Source organism: Prionailurus viverrinus, chromosome C1, assembly GCF_022837055.1.
Source record: "Prionailurus viverrinus isolate Anna chromosome C1, UM_Priviv_1.0, whole genome shotgun sequence".
Lineage (NCBI taxonomy): Eukaryota > Metazoa > Chordata > Mammalia > Carnivora > Felidae > Prionailurus > Prionailurus viverrinus.
This window is the reverse complement of record NC_062568.1, coordinates 174,752,830-174,774,594: the sequence shown is the minus strand read 5'-3', so window position 1 is coordinate 174,774,594 and position 21,765 is coordinate 174,752,830. Positions and strand designations below refer to the sequence as shown.

Sequence of the window (21,765 nt, the reverse complement as noted above, 5' to 3'; positions counted from 1 at the left end):
ATGGCTGAGTAATGTTGAATTGAGTGTGTGTATGTGTATGGATTCTCTCCATAGTTTGGCTATTGTTGATAATGCTACTATAAACATCAGGGCATATGTACATCTTTGAATCTGTATTTTAGAAACCTTCAGGTAAAACCTAATAATGCAGTTTATGAATTGTAGGGTATTTTTTATTTTTAGGTTTTTGAGGAACTTCCATACTGTTCTCCAAAGTTGCTGCATCAGTTTGAATTACCATCAACAGTGCAAAAGGGTTCTCTTTCTCCACATCCTTGCCAACACCTGTTGTTTCCTGTGTGGTTAATTTTAGTCATTCTGACAGGTGTAAAGTGGTATCTCATCATGGTTTGGATTTGTATTTCCCTAGTGATGAGTGATGGTGAGCATCCTTTCATATGTCATTAGACACCTGGATGTCTTGTTTGGAAAAGTATCTATTCATATCTTCTGTCCATTTCTTAACTGGATTACTTGGTTTTTGGGCATTTAGCTTAGGAAGTTCTTTATAGATCTTGGATAATAACCCTTTATCAGGTATGTCCTTGCAAATACCTTTTCCCATTGCAAAGGCTACCATTTAGTTTTGTTGATTGTTTCCTTCACTGTGCAGAAGCTTTTTATCTAGATAAAAGTTCCAATAGTCATATTTCCTTTTGTTTTTCTTACTTTCAGCGACATGGCTGGTAATAAGTTGCTCTGGCAGAGATCAAAGAAGTTGCTGCCTGTGTTCTCTAGGATTTGATGGTTTTTGTCTCACATTCACGTCTTCCATCCATTTTGAATTTATTTTTGTGTATGGTGTAAGAAAGTGATATAGTTTCATTCTTCTGTATTTTGCTGTCCAGTATTCCCAAAACCCTTAGTTGAAGAACCTTTTTTCCATTGGATATTGTTTCCTACTTTGTCAAAGATGAGTTGACCATATAATTGTGGATCCACTTCTGGGTCTTTAATCCTGTTCCATTGACCTATATGTCTGTTTTTGTGCCAGGACCATACTGTCTTGATAACTACAGATTTATATCATACCTCAAAAACCAAAAATGTCATGCCTCCACTTTTATTTTTCTTTTCTAGGATTGCTTTAACTATTCAAGGCCCTCTGTGGTTCCAAAAAATATTTAAGATTGTTTGTTCTAGCTCTGCAAAAAATGCTAGTGTTATTTTTGTTAATATAATTTATTGTCAAATTAGCTAACATACAGTGTGTAGAGTGTGCTCTTGGTTTTGGGAGTAGATTCCCATGGGTCATCACTTATATACAACACCCAATGCTCATCCTTCCTCAATGCTGATCATCCATTTTCCCCTCCCCACCCCCAGCAACCCTCAGTTTATTGTCTGTAATTAAGAGTCTCTTATGGATTGCCTCCCCCCACCGCTGTTTGAAACTATTTTTTCCCGGGGCGCCTGGGTGGCGCAGTCGGTTAAGCGTCCGACTTCAGCCAGGTCACGATCTCACGGTCCGTGAGTTCGAGCCCCGCGTCGGGCTCTGGGCTGATGGCTCAGAGCTTGGAGCCTGTTTCCGATTCTGTGTCTCCCTCTCTCTCTGCCCCTCCCTCGTTCATGCTCTGTCTCTCTCTGTCCCAAAAATAAATAAACGTTGAAAAAAAAAAATTTAAAAAAAAAAAAGAAAAACTATTTTTTCCCTTTCTTTCTCCCATGGTCTTCTGTTAAGTTTCTCAAGTTCCAAAACATATGATGTCTGTCTTTCTCTGACTGACTTATTTCACTTAGCATAATACACTCCAATTCCATACACGTTGCTGCAAAAGGCATGATTTCATTCTTTCTCAGTGCCAAGCACTATTCCATTGCACATATAAACCACATCTTCTTTATCCATTCATCAGTTGGTGGATGTTTAGGCTCTTTCCATAATTTGGCTAGTGTTGAAAGTACTGCTATAAAATTGGGGTACAAGTGCCCCTATGCATCAGCACTCCTGTATCCCTTGGGTAAATTCCTAGCAGTGCTATTGCTGGGTCATGGGGTAGATCTATTTTCAATTTTTTGAGGAACCTCCACACTGTTTTCCAGAGTGGCTGCACCAGTTTGCATTCCCACTAACAGTGCAAGAGGGTTCCCGTTTCTCCACATCCTCGCCAGCACCTATAGTCTCCTGATTTGTTCATTTTAGCCACTCTGACCGGCGTGAGGTGGTGTCTCAGTGTGGTTTTGATTTGTATTTCCCTGATGAGAAGCGACATTGAGCATCTTTTCATGCGCCTATTGGCCATCTGGATGTCTTCTTTAGAGAAGTGGCTATTCATGTCTTCTGCCCATTTCTTCACTGGATTATTTGTTTTTTGGGTGTGGAGTTTGGTAAGTTCTTTATAGATTTTGGATACTAGCCCTTTGTCTGAATGTCATTTGCAAATATCTTTTCCTATTCCATCAGTTGCCTTTTAGTTTTGTTGATTGTTTCCTTTGTAGTGCAAAAGCTTTTTATCTTGATGAGGTCCCAATAGTTCATTTTTGCTTTTAATTCTCTTGCCTCTGGAGATGTGTCAAGTAAAAAATTGCTGCAGCTGAGATCAGAGAAGTTTATTTCTGCTTTCTCCTCTAGGGTTTTGATGGTTTCCTGTCTCACATTCAGGCCCTTCATCCATTTTGAGTTTATTTCTGTGAATGGTGTAAGAAAGTGGTCTACTTTCATTCTTCTGCATGTTGCTGTCCAGTTCTCCCAGCACCATTTGTTAAAGAGACTGTCTTTTTTCCATTGGATATTCTTTCCTGCTTTGTCAAAGGTTAGTTGGCCATACATTTGGAATGTTGGCCATACATTTGGAATGCTTTAAATATGACAGGAATACGCTTAGATGTGAGTTTTAAAAGGATCACTCTAGGGGTGCCTAGGTTAAGCATCCGACTTCAGCTCAGGTCATGATCTCATGGTCTGTGAGTTTGAGCCATGAGCTGGGCTCTGTGCTATCAGTTCAGAGCCTGGAGCCTGCTTCAGATTCTGTCTCCCTCTCTCTCTGGCCCTCCCCCACTCACACTCTATCTCTCTCTATCAAAAAAATGAATAAACATTAAAAAAATTTTAAAGGGTCACTCTACATGCTGTGCTGAGAATGGATAATGGGGGTTGGGGAAGATGTATGGAAGGAAACACGAAGAACAATAGTTCTGACAGATGTTGATGGTTTGAATGAAGGAGGCAGATAGAAATTAATGGATTCAGGATATTTAATAAGCATAATAATAATTCTCAATGGATGGATGGATGATGAGTTATTAGATAGGATACTCAAGATTTATAAAGATTAAAAGATAAGTAATCTGAACCTTGGAGAATGCCTTAAGGGTCACATGTGGATGAAAACAAGATTGATACGTCAGAGAGGAGGCAGGTGAATGAGGATGAAAGAGTCAATGCTGCCAGGGAAAAAAAATGTCAAAAAGTAAGGGTGATCATTAGAAATATCATTTGCTACACAGGAATCAAGAGCTAAGAGAGACCACCAAATTACATGACTAAAATCTCTGGCAACCTTTCAGAGAACTATCTTCCTGGAACCGTGAGGATGCAAACCAGACTGAAAGGAAAAAGATGTTAATAGCTATATAGAGACATTGTTATTTTTACTGGAAATCTTTCTAAAATCACATTGTACATAATTTAATCTTACTTTATGATAAAGAATAGATCTATTAAAGTTATATACTTAAATATTCTTGTTGACTTTTATATTTTCTGCCTCCTCCCTTCTGTAAGCTTGTCAACTTTGATTTCACACAAAGATTATTTCTATCTCCTCAAGTTCCACCCTACCTACAAATTTCCAGAGCTGCAAACCCATATAATCAATATAGTTAAAACTGTGTCTAAACAAGAAGAAATAAATGCTAAGTATCTCCTTAGAGAAGTAAGGTGCATGAACATTAGTGTATGTATTTTATAACTATTTTAACTATTGAAAGTTTTCCCACCATCCCACCCAAGTTATCAGTAATAGTCTCAAAAAATAAGGTTGCTGGATATGTGTTTGTTTCTATATATCAATACAGTCATGCTAAATTCTTCAACTTTGTATTCTATAATTTGAGGTCAATAGTTGAGAAAATACAATAAATACATATGTAACTAATTTCATCTGGTGAATTTCTACTCATTCTCAAACATTCTTTCAACAAATTTTTTTAAGGTTGTTTGTTTGGTTTTGGGTTTTTTTGCTTTTTTGTTTTGTTTTGTTTTGTTTTGTTTTGTTTTGTTTTGTTGAGAGAGAGAGAGAGCAAGTGAGCACATGCACAAGCCCAGGAAGGGCAGAGAGACAGGGAGAGAGAGAATCCCAAGCAGGCCCCATGCTGACAGCCCAATGTAGGGCTCGATCCCATGAATGGTGATATCATGTCCTGAGCCAAAATCAAGAGTCAGATGCTCAACTGACTGAGCCATCCAGGTGTCCCTTAACAAGTATTTATTGAGCACCTATCATGTGCCATTGTTCTAGGCATCAGGGTATGAAAGAAAAATTCCTACCTTCCTAGTTTATATTTTACTGGAGGAGACAATAAATAAAAAATATAAATAATAAAATGTATATTATATTAGATGGTGGTAAGTACTAAGAAGAAAAAATAAAGCAGATAGGGGATTAGGAAATGTCAGGAAATAAGAGTTGAAATTTTACACAGGGTCACAGAGACATTTGAGCAAAAAAAACAAAAAAGAACTGAAATGAATGAAAAAAACCATGCTTTCTGAAAAAACATTCCATGCAGAGTATTAAAGTATAATTCCTATATTACCTCTTTTAAAATGTCTTCCTCGATTGTCTCCCACCCTCCCCCCACCCCATCCCACCCCATCTATACACACTAAATGAATCACTTCCCTTTCTAGGCTTTCACTACTGACCACTGACTATCTGCTATGCTTCTGGCAATTCCAATCCATACAACAACCCCGTAAGATATTGTCATGCCTGTCATAAGGATGCACTGAGGCTCTGCTCAAAGTACAGCAATCGAACAAAATTGGGATCACAAGGAAGGGGCTGTCTGGCAAAACCATAAAGGAAATATAGCCACTGATGGACATGCTGCCCAAGATACAATGAGGGAGAAATACCCAGGCTTCTCCTTTCTACCTGCCCTTCAATCTCCTCCTACAATTTCCTATAAGCTGAACCTAGTCAGAATCCAGATGATAAGGGAGCCCGGGAAGTGCAAATATCAAGACGTTGGCCCCTGCAATACAGAGAAAAATGGGGAAAGGATGATAAATCAAACAAACTGCAAACAGGTAGCCTGCACAAAATATCCTCATAGCTTCAGAAGGCAAGTCTATCTGAAACCTGTATGAAACCCACAATTTGTATGGATTTTTCAATACTGCAATACACTATCAAAAGTAGAACTATTTTATAAACATTAAAGCATAAAACCACAGACAACATTCTAGTTTTGCTAATTAATGTAATTTTAAATTTGTTTGCAAATGGAAAGCAATAATAATATAAAATTTTTAAATATTCCAATTTTAAGTGTATCATGTGGTTATCACTTGAAAAAGTATTTATGTTTAGATTTTAAACTATTAGACACATATAATCATTCAAGTAGTGTCTTAAATCTTGGAAATAAGAGGGCTATAAACAAACTCAATCAACCACATTTAATCAAGTGACATGTTCCCTTTTTTGGTAGTTATTTTACAACTAAAGCATAGGAGGGGTGTTTTATGTGTATTGGAAGTCCCCTTCAAAACACTGTCTCAGATGATTTAAAAAGAGCAGCTGAAGATAAGTGCAATAAGATTTTATTAAACATAGTTCATACTTCTTCAACTGTTGTTTCCAAGGCCCTTTGTTTCAGGACTGTTACTATTGGAAATGTCATCATACTTAGAGGAAAGTTATTTGGGAATGAAATGTTTTACTTCTTCCTTAAAGTGAAGTAGAGAAAATAGGAAAGAGAAAAACATACATGTAGATACATAGCCATATATATGCATATATAATTCAGTAAAGGGGTCAGAAATTTAAAAAACAAATGAAAACCCAGGGCGCCTGGGTGGTTCAGTCGGTTAAGCATCTGACTTCAGGTCAGGTCATGATCTCCCAGTTGGTGAGTTCGAGCCCCACGTCAGGCTCTGTGCTGACAGCTCTGAGCCCCGAGCCTGCTTCAGATTCTGTATCTCCCTCTCTCTCTCTGCCCTTCCCCTTCTCTCTCTCTCTCTTTCTAAAATAAATAAACATTAAAAAAATTTTTTTAGGGGCGCCTGGGTGGCGCAGTCGGTTAAGCGTCCGACTTCAGCCAGGTCACGATCTCGCGGTCCGTGAGTTCGAGCCCCGTGTCGGGCTCTGGGCTGATGGCTCAGAGCCTGGAGCCTGTTTCCGATTCTGTGTCTCCCTCTCTCTCTGTCCCTCCCCCATTCATGCTCTGTCTCTCTCTGTCCCAAAAATAAATAAATGTTGAAAAAAAAATTTTTTTTAAAAGAAAACCCTACAATAATAGAAGTTCAGCTTTGTTTCAATTATGAGTCAGAAATAACAGAATTAAATTATTCATCTATAGTTTCATAGCTGCCAATACTTCTCCAACAGAATTTCTAGACACAGTAAAACACTTTATATTTCATAACCATGCTGTTTTCTCCTAAATATGCTAATTTTTCCCTTGAAAGAGATAATGGCCTTGAAGGGGGCATATTCTGGCATAAAATGATAATATCAATATGAAGCAAATTTTTATCAGATCTTATGTTAAAGACATTGTCAGATAAAAGCATTTGTATTTTATCCTAAGGACAACAGGGAGTCATGAAAGATTTCAACAATAAAGTAGTATAATCCAATGATTTGCATTTCAGCTTTGGTAGCATTGTGCAGGATGGACCAGAAAGAGTTGGGGATAAACTTCAGAATCCAGTCAGAAAGCTTCCATACAAGTCCAGCAAACCTACTGAGGATGAAGTCTAGGGCTGAAGTTGTGGGGCTGAAAAGGTTGCAAGATTTTATAATCATTCATTTAATAACAAGCAGAGAGAAAACAGAGTACACTGCCTAATATTTTCTCTTACTATCATCTTTATGGGAAAAATTCCAGTAGGGACAAAAGACTAAACTCACTTGTCAAGGCCAAAACTTTGGATTAGCAAAGCAAGCAATGCAGCAATACATATAAATCAGGAGGGTCCACAGGGCAGAGACAGACACAGAATGAGGTTGTGGAGAGGAGGAGAGCAACCAGCAGAGAGACCCATTCAAGTCAGGTTCGGGATATAGACACATGGATGGTGTCATTACAATATGTGCTCTGGTAAAGCACATTTATTTCTTTAAGAATGAAGAAAAGAATGAGACATTACATATATATTAGAAATAAATTAATTAAATTATTTTTTGTTAAATTAATTATTTAAAAAGTTTTAGTGAGCCCTTACTCTTAGGAATACTCTTCATTTCTGAGAGTTAGTTATAGTTTGCCATTTCACTCTGGTAGCAGAGTGCCATTATCACTCTTGCATTTGGGTCTTTCTGGATATCATAAGAACCGGGTAGTTTTTCCCATTGCTAAAATTTATCAGGATAATTCTTACTAATCCTTTAATACTCAGCTCATTGGAGCCTCTTCTAAGAAGTCTGCCAATTTGCCACCCCACCATCCTACGATACCCTACTGAAAAAGACATACTTTTGATATGCTTTCTCATTACACAGTACTTACCCCAATTAGAACTAGAGGTACTACACATCATGGTTAGCCTCTGACAGGCCCCAGGGTATGCCATTTGTCCCAGCATCCCTTCCAGGTTAGCACTTGTTCTGGACAAAAATATTTGCCTTAGACAATAAATTTTGTCATCAACTTAATCACAGCCTCTGTCAGGGGAACCTGGGTGGCTCAGTCAGATATGCATCCAACATCGGCTTGGGTAATGATCTCAAGGATCGTGAGTTCAAGCCCCATGTCAGGCAATGTGCTGACAGCTGAGAGCCTGGAACCTGCTTTGGATTCTGTGTCTCCCTCTCTCTGCCCCTCCCCACCTTGGGCTCTGACTCTCTTTCTCTCTCTCAAAAATAAATAAACATTAAAATTAAAAAAAAAATCACAGCCTCTATCAGTCTCTCCCACTTAACTCCTTTAAGCGAGGAACTGTGGGTTGTATTCCTCCCACGGGGTATAAAACATATCTGCTGATTGGTATATTCATAGAAAATAAAAAGTAAGATTCTACCACATCCCTCAAACAATGTAAATCAAGAGCTCTATCATAATTATAATAACACACAACTTTAAAACTCTTCTTCCTTAAACAGAGAAGTTTATCTAATTTCTGTGAGAATGAAGAAGGGACAGATTCTACAAACAGAAAATTCACTATTTATTTTTTTCTTAGAGAGGCTATAAACCTAGGCCTCATATACTATATGATTTGATTTTTAAATATTTGTAAATGTCTCTCAACATAATTTTCTGCAAGAGAACCTTTCTTAATTTAAAGGTTAATGGTCATAAGCCCTTGGTATGGAGTGATCAATTTTTCTGCTAATCTATTTTTCTGCTACATCACTTCATTCTTTAATTTAGGAAACTGAGTATCATATTTTTAACTTTAAGTTACAACAATCTTGTTTTCTTCAGAAATTATAAAGACCTAAATGCAAAATTTAAAAATATTGGAACTATTGCTAAATGCTTGATACTGAGATAAGCTTTTATATAAATTATGACCCGACATAGCACAAATGGTTACAAGCACAAATTCTGGAGTGAGGCCAACTGGGTCTGAACCCCAGGTCCACAACCTAGCAGCAGAGTGACCTTGGCAAAATTATCTAACCTCTTAGTGTCTGTTTCCTTACCTGTTAAATGAAAATAATAATAATAGAAGCTACCTCACAGGTTTGATATGAGAATTAAATGCATTACTTATGTCAAACACTTAGAAATTTGCATGACAGTAAATTCTATATTCATATTTAATACTATTGTTATTTTAATCATATCTAAATTGAGTTCAAACCCCAGTCTGATACTTGATTAGTTAACTGTAGAGTCATAGGCAAATTATTTAACGTCTCTAGGCCTCTACTTCTTCATCTTCATCTGTCATCAGACAGAATAATAATACCTACCTCAAAAGATATGAGGATTCAATGAGATAAAGTATGTAAAAGTATGTTGTGAGCTTCACAAAATGCCTGTGTCTGACCATTTACTATTATGAGGCAGGCCCAGATACAAATCCTGGCTCTACCTCTTAAAAACAGTTTAATTTTAACATATGTTTATCCTCTCTAAGCCTGATTTTCTTTACCTGTGAATCAGCATTAATAATACTTACTCTGAAGAATTGTTGTGATAATTGTATTTATTTCATATACATTTATTGAACACCTATTATGTACCAGGCTCTGGACTAAGCATGATATATGGTGGTAACCAAGAGCTCCTACAGAGCTTACAAACTTCAGACATTTAGACAAGTACTTCTAGTAGACTGGAAAGTATATAGACTGCAATGGGTCTGTACAGATGGGATCCTAACCTAGTCTAGAAAGTCCTGAAAAGATAAGTATTATAGGTGATACATGTTTTTTTCTTTTTTTTTTTTAATGTTTATTTATCTTTGAGAGACAGAGACAGACAGAGCACGAGCAGGGGAGGGGCAGAGCGAGAGGGAGACACAGAATCTGAAGCAGGCTCCAGGCTCTGAGCTGTCAGCACAGAGAACGATGCAGGGCTTGAACTCCCAAACCATGAGATCATGACCTGAGCCAAAGCCAGACGCTTAACCAACTGAGCCACCCAGGCGCCCTGTTACAGGTGATACATGTCAAGCTCCTTAATCAAAGACTGGGACACATTACGCATTTGATAAATGATAACTATAATTAGCCATTTTTTTAAAACCTTGTAAAGTATTTTCTCCATTTTTAGACTGATAGGATGGGGTTCAAAGACATAAAGTAATTCCCAAGACCAAATCAGGCTAGGATTCAAAACCAGGTCAACTGACTCCACACATTGTTCTTCCCACAACTACAAAGTTAACTCCTGATGCCAAAGGTGAATGTTGTTAACTTAAAATCTCCAAATATTCTTCTAATTCTGGCCCTTCTTATTAACACCCAGAACAATCTTAGATTGCCTAGATTTCCCAAGCCTAAAGAACTTACACTAGAATGACCAAGAATACTATATGCCCAGAAAAGCAAGAATTACCCAGAGCATCTCCCTCTTGAGATCTCCATCAAAATATACAATCTTTACCTAAGTCCTTATCTCAGTGTATGATCCTGGGGTAACCTAATCTAAGGGTCCTATGTTGTAGGGTTGTTCTAAGGATTGGTAATAACACTATAAATATACCCACAAAAGTACCTGGCACATTTTGGCACTCTTGGAATGATATACATGTGCCAGAATTATAACCTGAAGTTGATAGCCATATATTGTACTGTCTCTTTTATATATTATACTACTTAGCATAATAATATTCTATAATATAGATATGTTTTCCTAATTTTATAGATGAGTAAAAGTTAATATATGAAACCAGTTCTGTCTGAAACCAAAACCGGTGTGTTTGGCATTATATTATAATGTCATTGTAAAAAAATTTAGTTAACATAGTGCCTTCTAGATTTATTCACATTGTCACAAATAGGATTTACTCTCTTTAATAGCTGAATAACATTCCTCTGTACCTGTGTGTGTGTGTGTGTGTGTGTGTGTGTGTGTGTGTGTGTTTGTGCGTGCATGCATGTCACATTTTCTGTGCCCATTTCACATATGGAAGGATATTTATGTTGTTTCCATATCTTGGCTATTTTCAATAATTTTGCAATAAAGTCAGTTGTACAGGAAATAGAAAAGTTGCCAGAGACTGGGGGAAGGAGGAAATGGGGTGATATAACTAAAAAGATACAAATTTTCAATTATATGAATAAGTTTTGAGGATCTAATATAAACCATGATTATGGTAATTAATAATACAGTATGGTATATTTGAAAGTTGATAAAAGTAGATCTTAAGGATTTTTAACACAAAGAAAAGTTATCTGTGTTAATTATGTAAGGACATTGATGTGTTAATTAGCTAAATCTTGGTAATTATTCTATATTATATATAGAATATTTTATATACATATATATATATCAAACCATCCCATTGGACACTTTAAATATCTATAATTATATTTGTCAATTATTCCTCAAAAGGTAAAAAGAAAAAGTATATCAACCATTTGCATACCTAAAAAAAAGTGAGATATTAACCTAAAACCCCTGATTTCTATTGTAGTCATGGCACATTTTCATACTGTGCCAAGAATAAAAACTATTTTCTTTCAAAAGGAAACAGTAATTTTTAAAGATTACACAAATAAATATAATAAAATTCCATCATAGAAATTAAAAATAAAAGTTTTAAGTTTTTATTTCCATCGTCTTGAAATGGTATATAAACAACTGAACCATGTCTTTCTTTTACTGACCCTCTTTCAAGCCACAGTAATTTAAATATTATATTAAGTCTCTGAGGCTAATTTGTAGTATAAATTATATTGTTCTTCTCATATTCAATATACATGTATTCATGTCAATCGTAAAACAACAGTACTATTGGCAACCAAATAGTGTTTATTTGGATGGATTATTTTAATTTTTTTAGAGTGAGAGCGCACACAAGCAGGGGAGAGGGGCAGGAGACAGAGAGAATCCCAAGCAGTCTCCATGCTCAGCACAGTGTCCAACATGGCGCTTGATTCATGACCCTGGGATCATGACCTGAGCTGAAATCAGGAGTTGGACACTCAAGTGACTGAGCCACCCAGGTGCCCTTTGGATGGCTTATTTTAAAATAAGTAGACAATTTTTTATTTTTCTTATCACAAAACCTGTATGTCTTATCTTATAGGATGGATATATATATATATATACACACACATATATATATACACATATACACATATATATAGGCTTATATATATATATATAGGCTTATAGGCTATATATATATATACACACATATATATATTATTCATATGTCATAAACTAGCCTATAATAAGGTAATGTGTATATGCAATGGTTAAAAGTATGGCCTTTGGAGCCAGGAAACCCTCATTTTCAAATTCATCTATACATCTTGTCAATCATGCAATTCAAGGGAAATAACTTTACATCTCTGAGCTTTAGTTTCCTCACCTACAAGAGATATATAATACCTCAGAAAGTTTCAGTGAGTATTAAATGAAATAAACTATGTACATCACTTATCATAATGTCTGATAAGCACCAAGTAATTAATTTTTTTGTTTTCCTTCTTAATATTTTTGCTGCTATTAATATATTTTTATCTAAACATAAAAATATTTTTATTAATCTTAAAATCTCACTTTACAAAAACCATTTTGTTCACTATCTGTCCTCTCTCAGTTATTCACACATTTATTAATCTCCTTGTTATATGACTGTTAGTACACTAGGCACTGGAGAACCAAAACTAATAAGAAACCATCCCTGACTTCAAGGTTTCAATCATAAGGAAAAAGAAAGAAACAATGAAATGACTGCAATTCAGTAAAGACTATCATGTAAGAGCCTACAAGGTGCCTGTAAATATAGAGGTAGAGACAGCCAAACTTGTCTGAGAGGTACTGTTTCTCAGAGGAAGAAATGCTGGACTGAATCTGAATTAACATTTTACCAGGAAGATAAAGGGATCTAGGTCACAGAGAAAACAGTACCTGCACACATATGAAGACTTGAGAGAAGTTGGTAGACTGGGGAATAATAAGCAATTAAATATGATTTTTTTTTCATGAAAGCTGTAAGAAAGTTAATTTCTCCCTATCTTTCTATTGCTCGAATTACTTCATTCATCAATTAAAAATAGTATTAATTTAGTGCTTAATTTTGTAAGTACTCAGCTTGGTTCTGTGGGAGAGCCCCTGCTTAATCAGACTCAGATTCTGTCCTGAGCAGGTTATAGCGCAGTGGAAGAGAACAAAGTTTTTAAAAATCATGAAAAGTGTCAGGTATCCATAGAAAGATAAATTTATAGTGGTCTTCTGTTTTTCCAAGGGAAATATTACTTATACTAAGGGGGGTATGGAAAAAAACAGAGCAGGGTTTCATTGGAAAGTTCATATTTGAACTGCAGAACTTCTTTCTCATTTAGAAAAACAGATAACCCACCAGTTCAGGGCCAGGCAATATACTAGGCACTTTACATATTCCACAACTCAGAAAAAAAAACATACCTATGGGGCCTATCTGAAGACAATATATTCCATCCATATGAAACAATACCTCCCAATCATTGAATCAATTAATCACCTTACTCCTTCAAAAGTCTACACCTACAGAATCCTTTTCACAACACAACACGTGAGGCATCCAGTCAGTAGCTCAGAGTGAGCACATAAGAGAAAACCCCTAACTTCCCTGTTTTAAATAATCTAAAACAAATCCCTTAATTTAAATTAGATCAGATGAAAGCTGCATATGTCAAACAAATTGTTTCAAGTGCCAACTGAATTGCTTTCACTAAGATGCCCTTTAGCATTAGGACCCCAGACCACATTGAAGGATATTACAAAACATACACCTATGAAATACATTGTTGTAAATACCACAGGTATATTGTTGAGAATGCTATTCATCACATCTCAGTGTCTGCTTTAGGAAGCCCAATAGGAGGAATTTCTATAAGATTTCAATATTTGGTTTATTTTTATCTGATGGATATTGTTTTTCTCTTGATGCTGGTTACCAGAAAACCTTCAGTTAAATTTATTGTCTACCTATAGCAAATTTATGGGAACTCATAGCATGTATTTTATATAGTCATCCAGCTGAATTTTCTTTTGGTATTTTCCCTTTCTGAGATTTTCTCATTTACCTATTTTTTAAATATTATTATTATTTTGTTTCCATTTTGGTAAGATGTTTTAATTTTTTAAACAATGAAATATATATATTTTTTTGCTTTTAGACATAAAGTAGGCATCATTCTCCATTAAATGATGAGGAAACTATGGCTTAGTTTTCAAGTGAGAATTTAAACTTTAGCCTGACACCAGAGCATGTCCACTTAACCACTCTACTATTACTGCAAGGCTTATGCACCACTTGCACAAATTCAGTTGACATAAACCAACTATTCATACACTTTTGGAGAAACATACATTATTAATTTGGTTACTATGTGGTCACATTGGGTAATTTCTGCTACTGAACTTTTCAGTAAAGGATGGAAAAATATGACTAAGTTAAAGGAAAATATGGAAAGAAATCTGGATTATTTCATACTTTAGGTAAACAAAAACAACACATAATCTTTAAAATGAGGATAATTTTGACCCTTAGAGAGCTGCTGTTATTATAAAGAGCCTTCAAGTCTTTAACTGAGGTAAAAAGAATTCAAAAGATATTTTCTAAGCACCAAATATATCCCAGACAAGGCAAAATGCAAACTTCAGGGAAACTGTTCTTAACTATGTGGACAGTGTTGTCTGAATGGAAGAACACTACAGTACTATCTTATAGGTTGAATTATGTGCCCCCCAAATTCATGTTAAAGTCTTAACACCCAGTACCTCAGAATGTGACCTTAAAAGGAAATAGGGTCTCTACAAAGATAATCAAGTTAAAATATAGTCATCAGAGTGGCCCCTGATACAACATGACTGGCATCCTTATACAGAAGGAATATTTAGAAAAAAACAGGCACACAGGGAGAATGCCAAGTAAAGAGGAAGGCAGGGATTGGGGTGATGATTCTACAAGCCAAAGAACACCAAAGATTGCTAACAAATCACCAGAAGCTATAAAAAAAAGGAATGGAGTATATTCTTCTTCATAACCCTTACAAGGAAACAACCCTACTGACACACTGATCTCAAGACATTCATCCTCCAGGATGGTGAGATAATAAATTTCTGTTGTTTAAGCCACACAGTTGGTTGTTCTTTGTTATGGCAGCCCTAGCAAACTAAAATAGCATGGAATAAACAAAGAGCAAAAGCTTGAATAAACAAGTTTTCAACTGTTGATATAAACAACCAATGTTCTTAGGGTTGACAGAAGTGTCATGTAACTAAACTGCCATGCCCCTACAAACAATCACACACGCGCGCGCGCCAGCACACACACATTATTCAAAATAAAAAATAATTAATAATTACTTATAAAACAAAATTATGTTTACCTTTCTCATTAGTATTTTCAACATATTCTGAGTACCTAATATGTGCTATACAGAGTATGAGGCTCAGGGCACAAAAACGTTAACAAGATCCATTCCCTACTGGATAGGAATTTACAATCAAGTCTTGATCTTCCCATTCAGAATAACCACAGAATTTGATGATTATGATATAATATTACTTTTGCTGTTTTGTTTGTGTTCAACTGAATCTGTTACCGAATCATTTCTTTATAGGCAGACCTTCTCTCTGACAAAGACTAAGTTCTATGAGCATGTCACACAGAACCAAATACATGATAAACATTCAATAATTAATGATTAATCATATAATCAATTTGTCAGTTTTATCCCCCAAAAATTAATATCTGAAAAAGTATTTTATAAAATATAAGGTGCTCTATCAATGATCATTATTATTAACATTATACCATTGATCACATATCAACAAAAACACAGCATTTCATTTTCAAGTTATTTCCAATTTAAGTCTTTAAAAATTTATTTTTTTTCTGATAACCTGTTTCATTATGATGAAATATTAAATGGGTTGAATCACAGTGAATGGCCAGATGAACTGTATTTTGAAACAACCGAAGACAAATTCAAAAGCTAAGGTCTTTAATATACTTACCACTTTCAAAACAAGCATCAAAGATAAGATGTCCTTTCTTGGGCTGTCCACAGTATCCAGATGGAAGCACCGTATATTTGCTCACATTCCCTCCGATGGCATCTTCATTTCCCATATCATTGCCTATTTTTAAAAAAGGCTCATGTTTAACATAAAACAAAACATATCTAGTAACAGAAGCCCAACAAAATTTTTATTATTATTTTTCCCTGTCCCCTATCATTTATTACTTATCCAGACAGTAAGAAATGAACTACAATAGTGGTGTAGTGTAGAAACAAGAAACATTTTGAAATCAGAAACTAAAGTCTGAAGTCTCACTTCTACAACATTAATTCTTTGTGATACAAAGCAATCAACTTAATTCCTTTAAGCCTCAGTTTTTCTCATCCATAATAAAAGAAAAGCAAAAGCCATTCTTCAAAATGGTGTTTATGAGAATTAGGTATGAAAATATCTAGCATGACAACTGAAATCCAAAAGATGCTCATTAAATTGCATCAGATATTTAATAAATGGAAAATATATTTAAATTGTCAGAAATATTTAATAATTTTAATTCAAATAAAGCAATGGTACTATAACTAGCATTATAACTTCCTAGCATTCCATAACCAGAAATAAGCTGAGAACCAATGAATTAACATAGAAGTTATATTTCCTAAAAGGAACTTTAATTTTTTTTTTTAATTTAGAAGTTTAACTTCCACCTAAGACGTAGAAAGTTGGAAAAATCATACCTTATACCTTAAAAATACATATCCCAACAAAGAACAAAATCATAACTTTAAAAAATTCTACAGAAACAGAGATTACAAGGCAGCAATAATCTGATGTCCAAGGAAAGTGAGGACTCAGAGCACAGGAGAAAGAACTGGTAGGTGTCATACCAGTGAGTAAACAGAATGAGGCCTAATTATTTTTAACTACTAAAAGTCAAGTATAGGAAAAATGACAGTGTAGAACCTCACAGAGACATAGACACAAAGAGAATTCACAACCACTAGCAGTCTCTCCTATACATGCCTTTTATCAGGTGTTTAAGAGAAAGATTGAGGACAGGGCAGAAAACTAGAAAATGCCTCTCACTGTAATGCAGGACTGGAGAAGGGGAGGGACTTCTCTTATAAAAGAGGCATAGGGGCACCTGGGTGGCTCAGTTGGTTGGGCGTCCAACTTCGGCTCAGGTCATGATCTCACAGCTTGTGAGTTTGAGCCCGGCGTCAGGCTCTGTGCTGACAGCTCAGAGCCTGGAGCCTGCTTCAATTCTGTGTTTCCCTCTCTCTCTGCCCCTACCCTGCTTGTGCTGTCTGTCTCTGATAAATGAATAAACGTTAAAAAATTTTTTTAAAAAAGAGGCATGAAGCCCCCCCAGTATCCTTTTCCCTTATGGGGAAAAAAAGCCACTGGGGGAGAAAGATCAAACCTTAAAACCCCATGCATGAATAAGATTCCAAAATAGGAGGAGGAGCAGCAAAAGAAAATATCCTCTATACCTGAAGGAGAGGAAGACAAGACTATCTCACACAAGACCCATCAATGATTCAAAGCATAGATGAAAGAGGGAAGAGAGATGGAATCATTGAAAAAAATCACCACAAGACCAGAGCATATAGGACCCACCTAAGACCTAAGAAACACCAAGACAACAGATATATTCTTGCTTCCTCAATACCAAGATAGCAAGCACTAAAAACTATAGTAATCTACTTCTAGAGATGAGACAAATCCACAGAAATAAACCCTCTCTGTAGCAGGTGTAACCAGAAAAGGACCAAAGTTTAGGGTGGAGCAGATGACTGGGGAAAAATTCTTAATCTCTCTAGCCCTATTCATCAGGAATAAAGTAACCCTAAAGACTCTACCAAAAAACATTTGATTACATATTGATACAAAATCAATATATAGAAACCTAAATCAATATACAGAAATCTTCTTGGATTTCTATATAACAATAATAAAATAGCACAAAGAGAAATTTAAAAAAATTGAATTGACAATTGTACCAAAAGTAATAAAATACCCAGTAATGAACTTGACTAAGGAGATGTAAGATCTATATTCTGAAAACCATAACACACTGATAAAAAGCTGAAGATGATACAAACAAATGGAAAGATATTCCATTTGGAAAAACAAGAATTGTTAAAATCTCCACACTACCCAAAGCAGTCTACATATTTAATGCAATCCCTACCAAAATACTAACAACATTTCTCACAAAACTAGAACAAATAATCCTAAAATTTGTATGGAACCACAAAACATCCTGAACAGCCAAAGTAATCTTGAAAAAGGAAAACAAAACTGGAGGTATCACAATCCCAGATTTCAAGATATACTGAAAAGCTGTAGTAATCAAAAGAGTCAGATACTGGTACAAAAACAGACACATAGATCAAGAGACTAGAACAGCCAGCCAGAAATAAATTCATGATTATTTGGTGAATTAATCTTCAACAAAGGAGGCAAGAATATGCAATGGGAAAAAGACAGTCTCTTCAACAAATTGTGTTAGGAAAACTGGACAACTCCATGCAAAAGAATGAAACTGAACCACTTTCTTACACCATACACAAAATTAAAACTCAAAATGGACTTAGGACCTAAGTGTGAGACCTAAAACCATAAAAATCCTAGAAGAGAACACAGAGCGTAATATGTCTGACATCATCCATGCAACATTTTTCTAGGTATATCTCCTCAAGCAAAGGAAATAAAGCCAAAAGAAACTATTGGGACTACATCAAAATAAAAACATAAAAAAACTGAACTAAAAGACAGCATAACTGAGTGGGTAAAGATGTTGGAAAATAACATATGTGATAAAGGATTAGTATCCAAAATATATAAAGAATTTATAAAACTCAACACCCAAAAAACAATCCAATTTTAAAAAATGGCCACAAATCCTGGGAAACTTAACAGAAGGCCATGGGGGAAGGGAAGGGGGAAAAAAAGTTACAGAGAGGGAGGGAGGCAAACCATAAGAGACTCTTAAATACTGAGAACACGTTAAAAAATTTAAAAAAAAAAAGGGGGCACCTGGGTGGCTCAGTCGGTTAAGCGTCCGACTTCAGCTCAGGTCACGATCTCACGGTCCGTGAGTTCGAGCCCCGCGTCGGGCTCTGGGCTGATGGCTCAGAGCCTGGAGCCTGCTTCCGATTCTGTGTCTCCCTCTCTCTCTGCCCCTCCCCCGTTCATGGTCTGTCTCTCTCTGTCTCAAAAATAAATAAACATTAAAAAATTTAAAAAAAAATTAAAAAAAATACTGAGAACAAACTGAGGGTTGATGGGGGTGGGGGAGAGGGGAAAGTGGGTAATGGGCATTGAGGAGGGCACCTGTTGGGATGAACACTGGGTGTTGTATGGAAACCAATTTGACAATAAATTATATTTAATATTTTAAAAATGGTCACAAGACATGAGCAGAAATTTCTCCAAAGACATAAAAATAGCCACCAGACACATGAAAAGATGACCAACATCACTCATCATCAGGAAAATGCAATGAAAACCACAATGAAATATCACCTCACACCTGTCAAAATGGCTAAATCAAAAACACAAGAAAACAGTGTTCATGATGATTAGGAGAAAAAGGAACCATCGTACACTGTTGGTAAGAATATACAATGGTGCAGCCTGCCAGCAGCTGGCCGAAGCACGAGGGAGCAGACGGTGGTCGGAGCAGCGCTGGCAGCCAAAGTGCAGAGGGACAACAGCCCACTGCGGAGAGATGCTGGGCATGGCGTCAGGAATGACCAACAGAGATGGTTGAGATTCAGGGGAAGATGGCAGCATGTGAGAACGCGGGGCTCACCGTGTCCTGCTGATCACTAAAATTCCACCCACATCTGCCTAAATAACCCAGAAAACTGCCAGACGACTAGCAGAACAGATTCTCCGGAGGCAAGTGCAGAAGAGAGGCCCACGGAAGAGGGTAAGAAGGGTGGAGAGGCAGTGCGCGCTACAGGGACTGGTGGGAGGGAGCCAGGGCAGAGGGGCAGCCCACCAGCAAAGCAGAGCCCCCGAGTCTGGCTTACAAAAGCGGAGGGGCCGGACGGAGGGTGTTCTGACAGCAAGCAGAACTTAACATCTGGAAGGTTATAAGTTAACAGAGAGCGTGGGAGGGCTGGAGGACAACAGGAGGGAGAGTTGTTGAGCCCCGGACCACAGAGCTCAGCTTGGCGGGGAACAAAGGAACTCGCCAGCACCATCTCCCTCGCCCATCCCCCAGCCAAAATCCCAAAGGGAACCAGTTCCTGTCAGGGAACTTGCTTGCACTGCACCAACACCAAACACTGTGCTTCTGCGGATCCATCCCTCCGGCAGCGGCAGCGGGTCTGACTGCCTCCTGGTGCCGCAGGGCCCCTCCCTAAGCAGATCACCAAAGGATAAGCGAGCTGACCTTGCCCCTCCCGCCCCTGTGCACCTTTCCTATCCACCCCAGCTAATACGCCAGCACCACAAGACTGGAAGTGTGCAAGTAGCCCAGACGGGGCACGCCACCCCACAGTGAATCCCACCCCTAGGAGAGGGGAAGAGAAGGTACACACCAGTCTGACTGTGGCCACAGTGGTGGGCTGGGGGCAGACATCAGATCTGACTGCAGCCCCACCCACCAATGCAAGTTATTCAAGACAGCACAGGGGAAGTGCCCTACAGTTCCACAACACTCCAGGGACTATCCAAAATGACGAAACAGAAGAATTCCCCTCAAAAGAATCTCCAGGAAATAGCGACAGTTAACGAACTGATCAAAAATGATTTAAACAATATAACAGAAAGTGAATTTAGAATAATAGTCATAAGATTAATCACTGGGCTTGAAAACAGTATAGAGGACAGCAGACAATCTATTGCTACAGAGATCAAGGTAGTAAGGAACAGCCAGGAGGAGCTAAAAAATGCTATCAATGAGCTGCAAAATAAAATGGAAACGACCACACCTCGGATTGAAGAGGAAGAGGAGAGAATAGGTGAATTAGAAGATAAAATTATGGAAAAGGAAGAAGCTGAGAAAAAGAGAGATTAAAAAATCCAGGAGTATGAGAGGAAAATTAGAGAACTAAGTGATGCACTAAAGAGAAATAATCTACGCATAATTGGTATTCCAGAGGAGGAAGAGAGAGGGAAAGGTGCTGAAGGTGTACTTGAATAAATAATAGCTGAGAACTTCCCTGATCTGGGGAAGGAAAAAGGCATTGAAATCCAAGAGGCACAGAGAACTCCCTTCAGACGTAACTTGAATCCATCTTCTGTATGACATATCATAGTGAAACTGGCAAATTACAAGGATAAAGAGAAAATTCTGAAAGCAGCTAGGGATAAATGTGCTCTAACATATAAAGGGAGACCGATAAGACTCGTGACCAGTCTCTCTACTGAAACTTGGCAGGCCGGAAAGGAATGTCAGGAAATCTTCAATGTGATGAACAGAAAAAATATGCAGCCGAGAATCCTTTATCCAGCAAATCTGTCATTTAGAATAGAAAGAGAGATAAAGGTCTTCCCAAACAAACAAATCTGAAGGAATTCGTCACCACTAAACCAGCCCTACAAGAGATCCTAAGGGGGATCCTGTGAGACAGAGTACCAGAGACATCGCTACAAGCATGAAACCTACAGACATCACAATGACTCCAAACCCGTATCTTTCTATAATAATACAGAACATACATGGACTAAATGTGCCAACCAAAAGACACAGGGTATCAGAATGGATAAAAAAACAAGACCCATCTATTTGCTGTCTACAAGAGACTCATTTTAGACCTGAGGACACCTTTAGATTGAGAGTGAGGGGATGGAGAAGTATTTATCATGCTACTGGAAGCCAAAAGAAAGCTGGAGTAGCCACTTACTTACATCAGACAAACTAGACTTTAAATTAAAGGCTGTAACAAGAGATTAAGAAGGGCATTATATAATGATTACAGGGTCTATCCATCAGGAAGA

The 21,765-nt window shown here is 37.0% G+C and overlaps 1 protein-coding gene across 4 annotated transcripts in view; it reads right to left on the bottom strand.

Annotated features, from left to right (window-relative positions):
- Positions 1-21,765, bottom strand: part of LOC125172450 (BEN domain-containing protein 5) — a 1,495,630-nt gene that overhangs the window by 1,318,308 nt on the left and 155,557 nt on the right. For all 4 annotated transcript variants that reach the window (XM_047870552.1, XM_047870553.1, XM_047870551.1 and 1 more), the window contains one exon: positions 15,805-15,927. In XM_047870552.1, the coding sequence (XP_047726508.1) occupies positions 15,805-15,927 (123 nt within the window). Of the gene's footprint in view, positions 1-15,804; positions 15,928-21,765 lie in introns of those variants that run through there.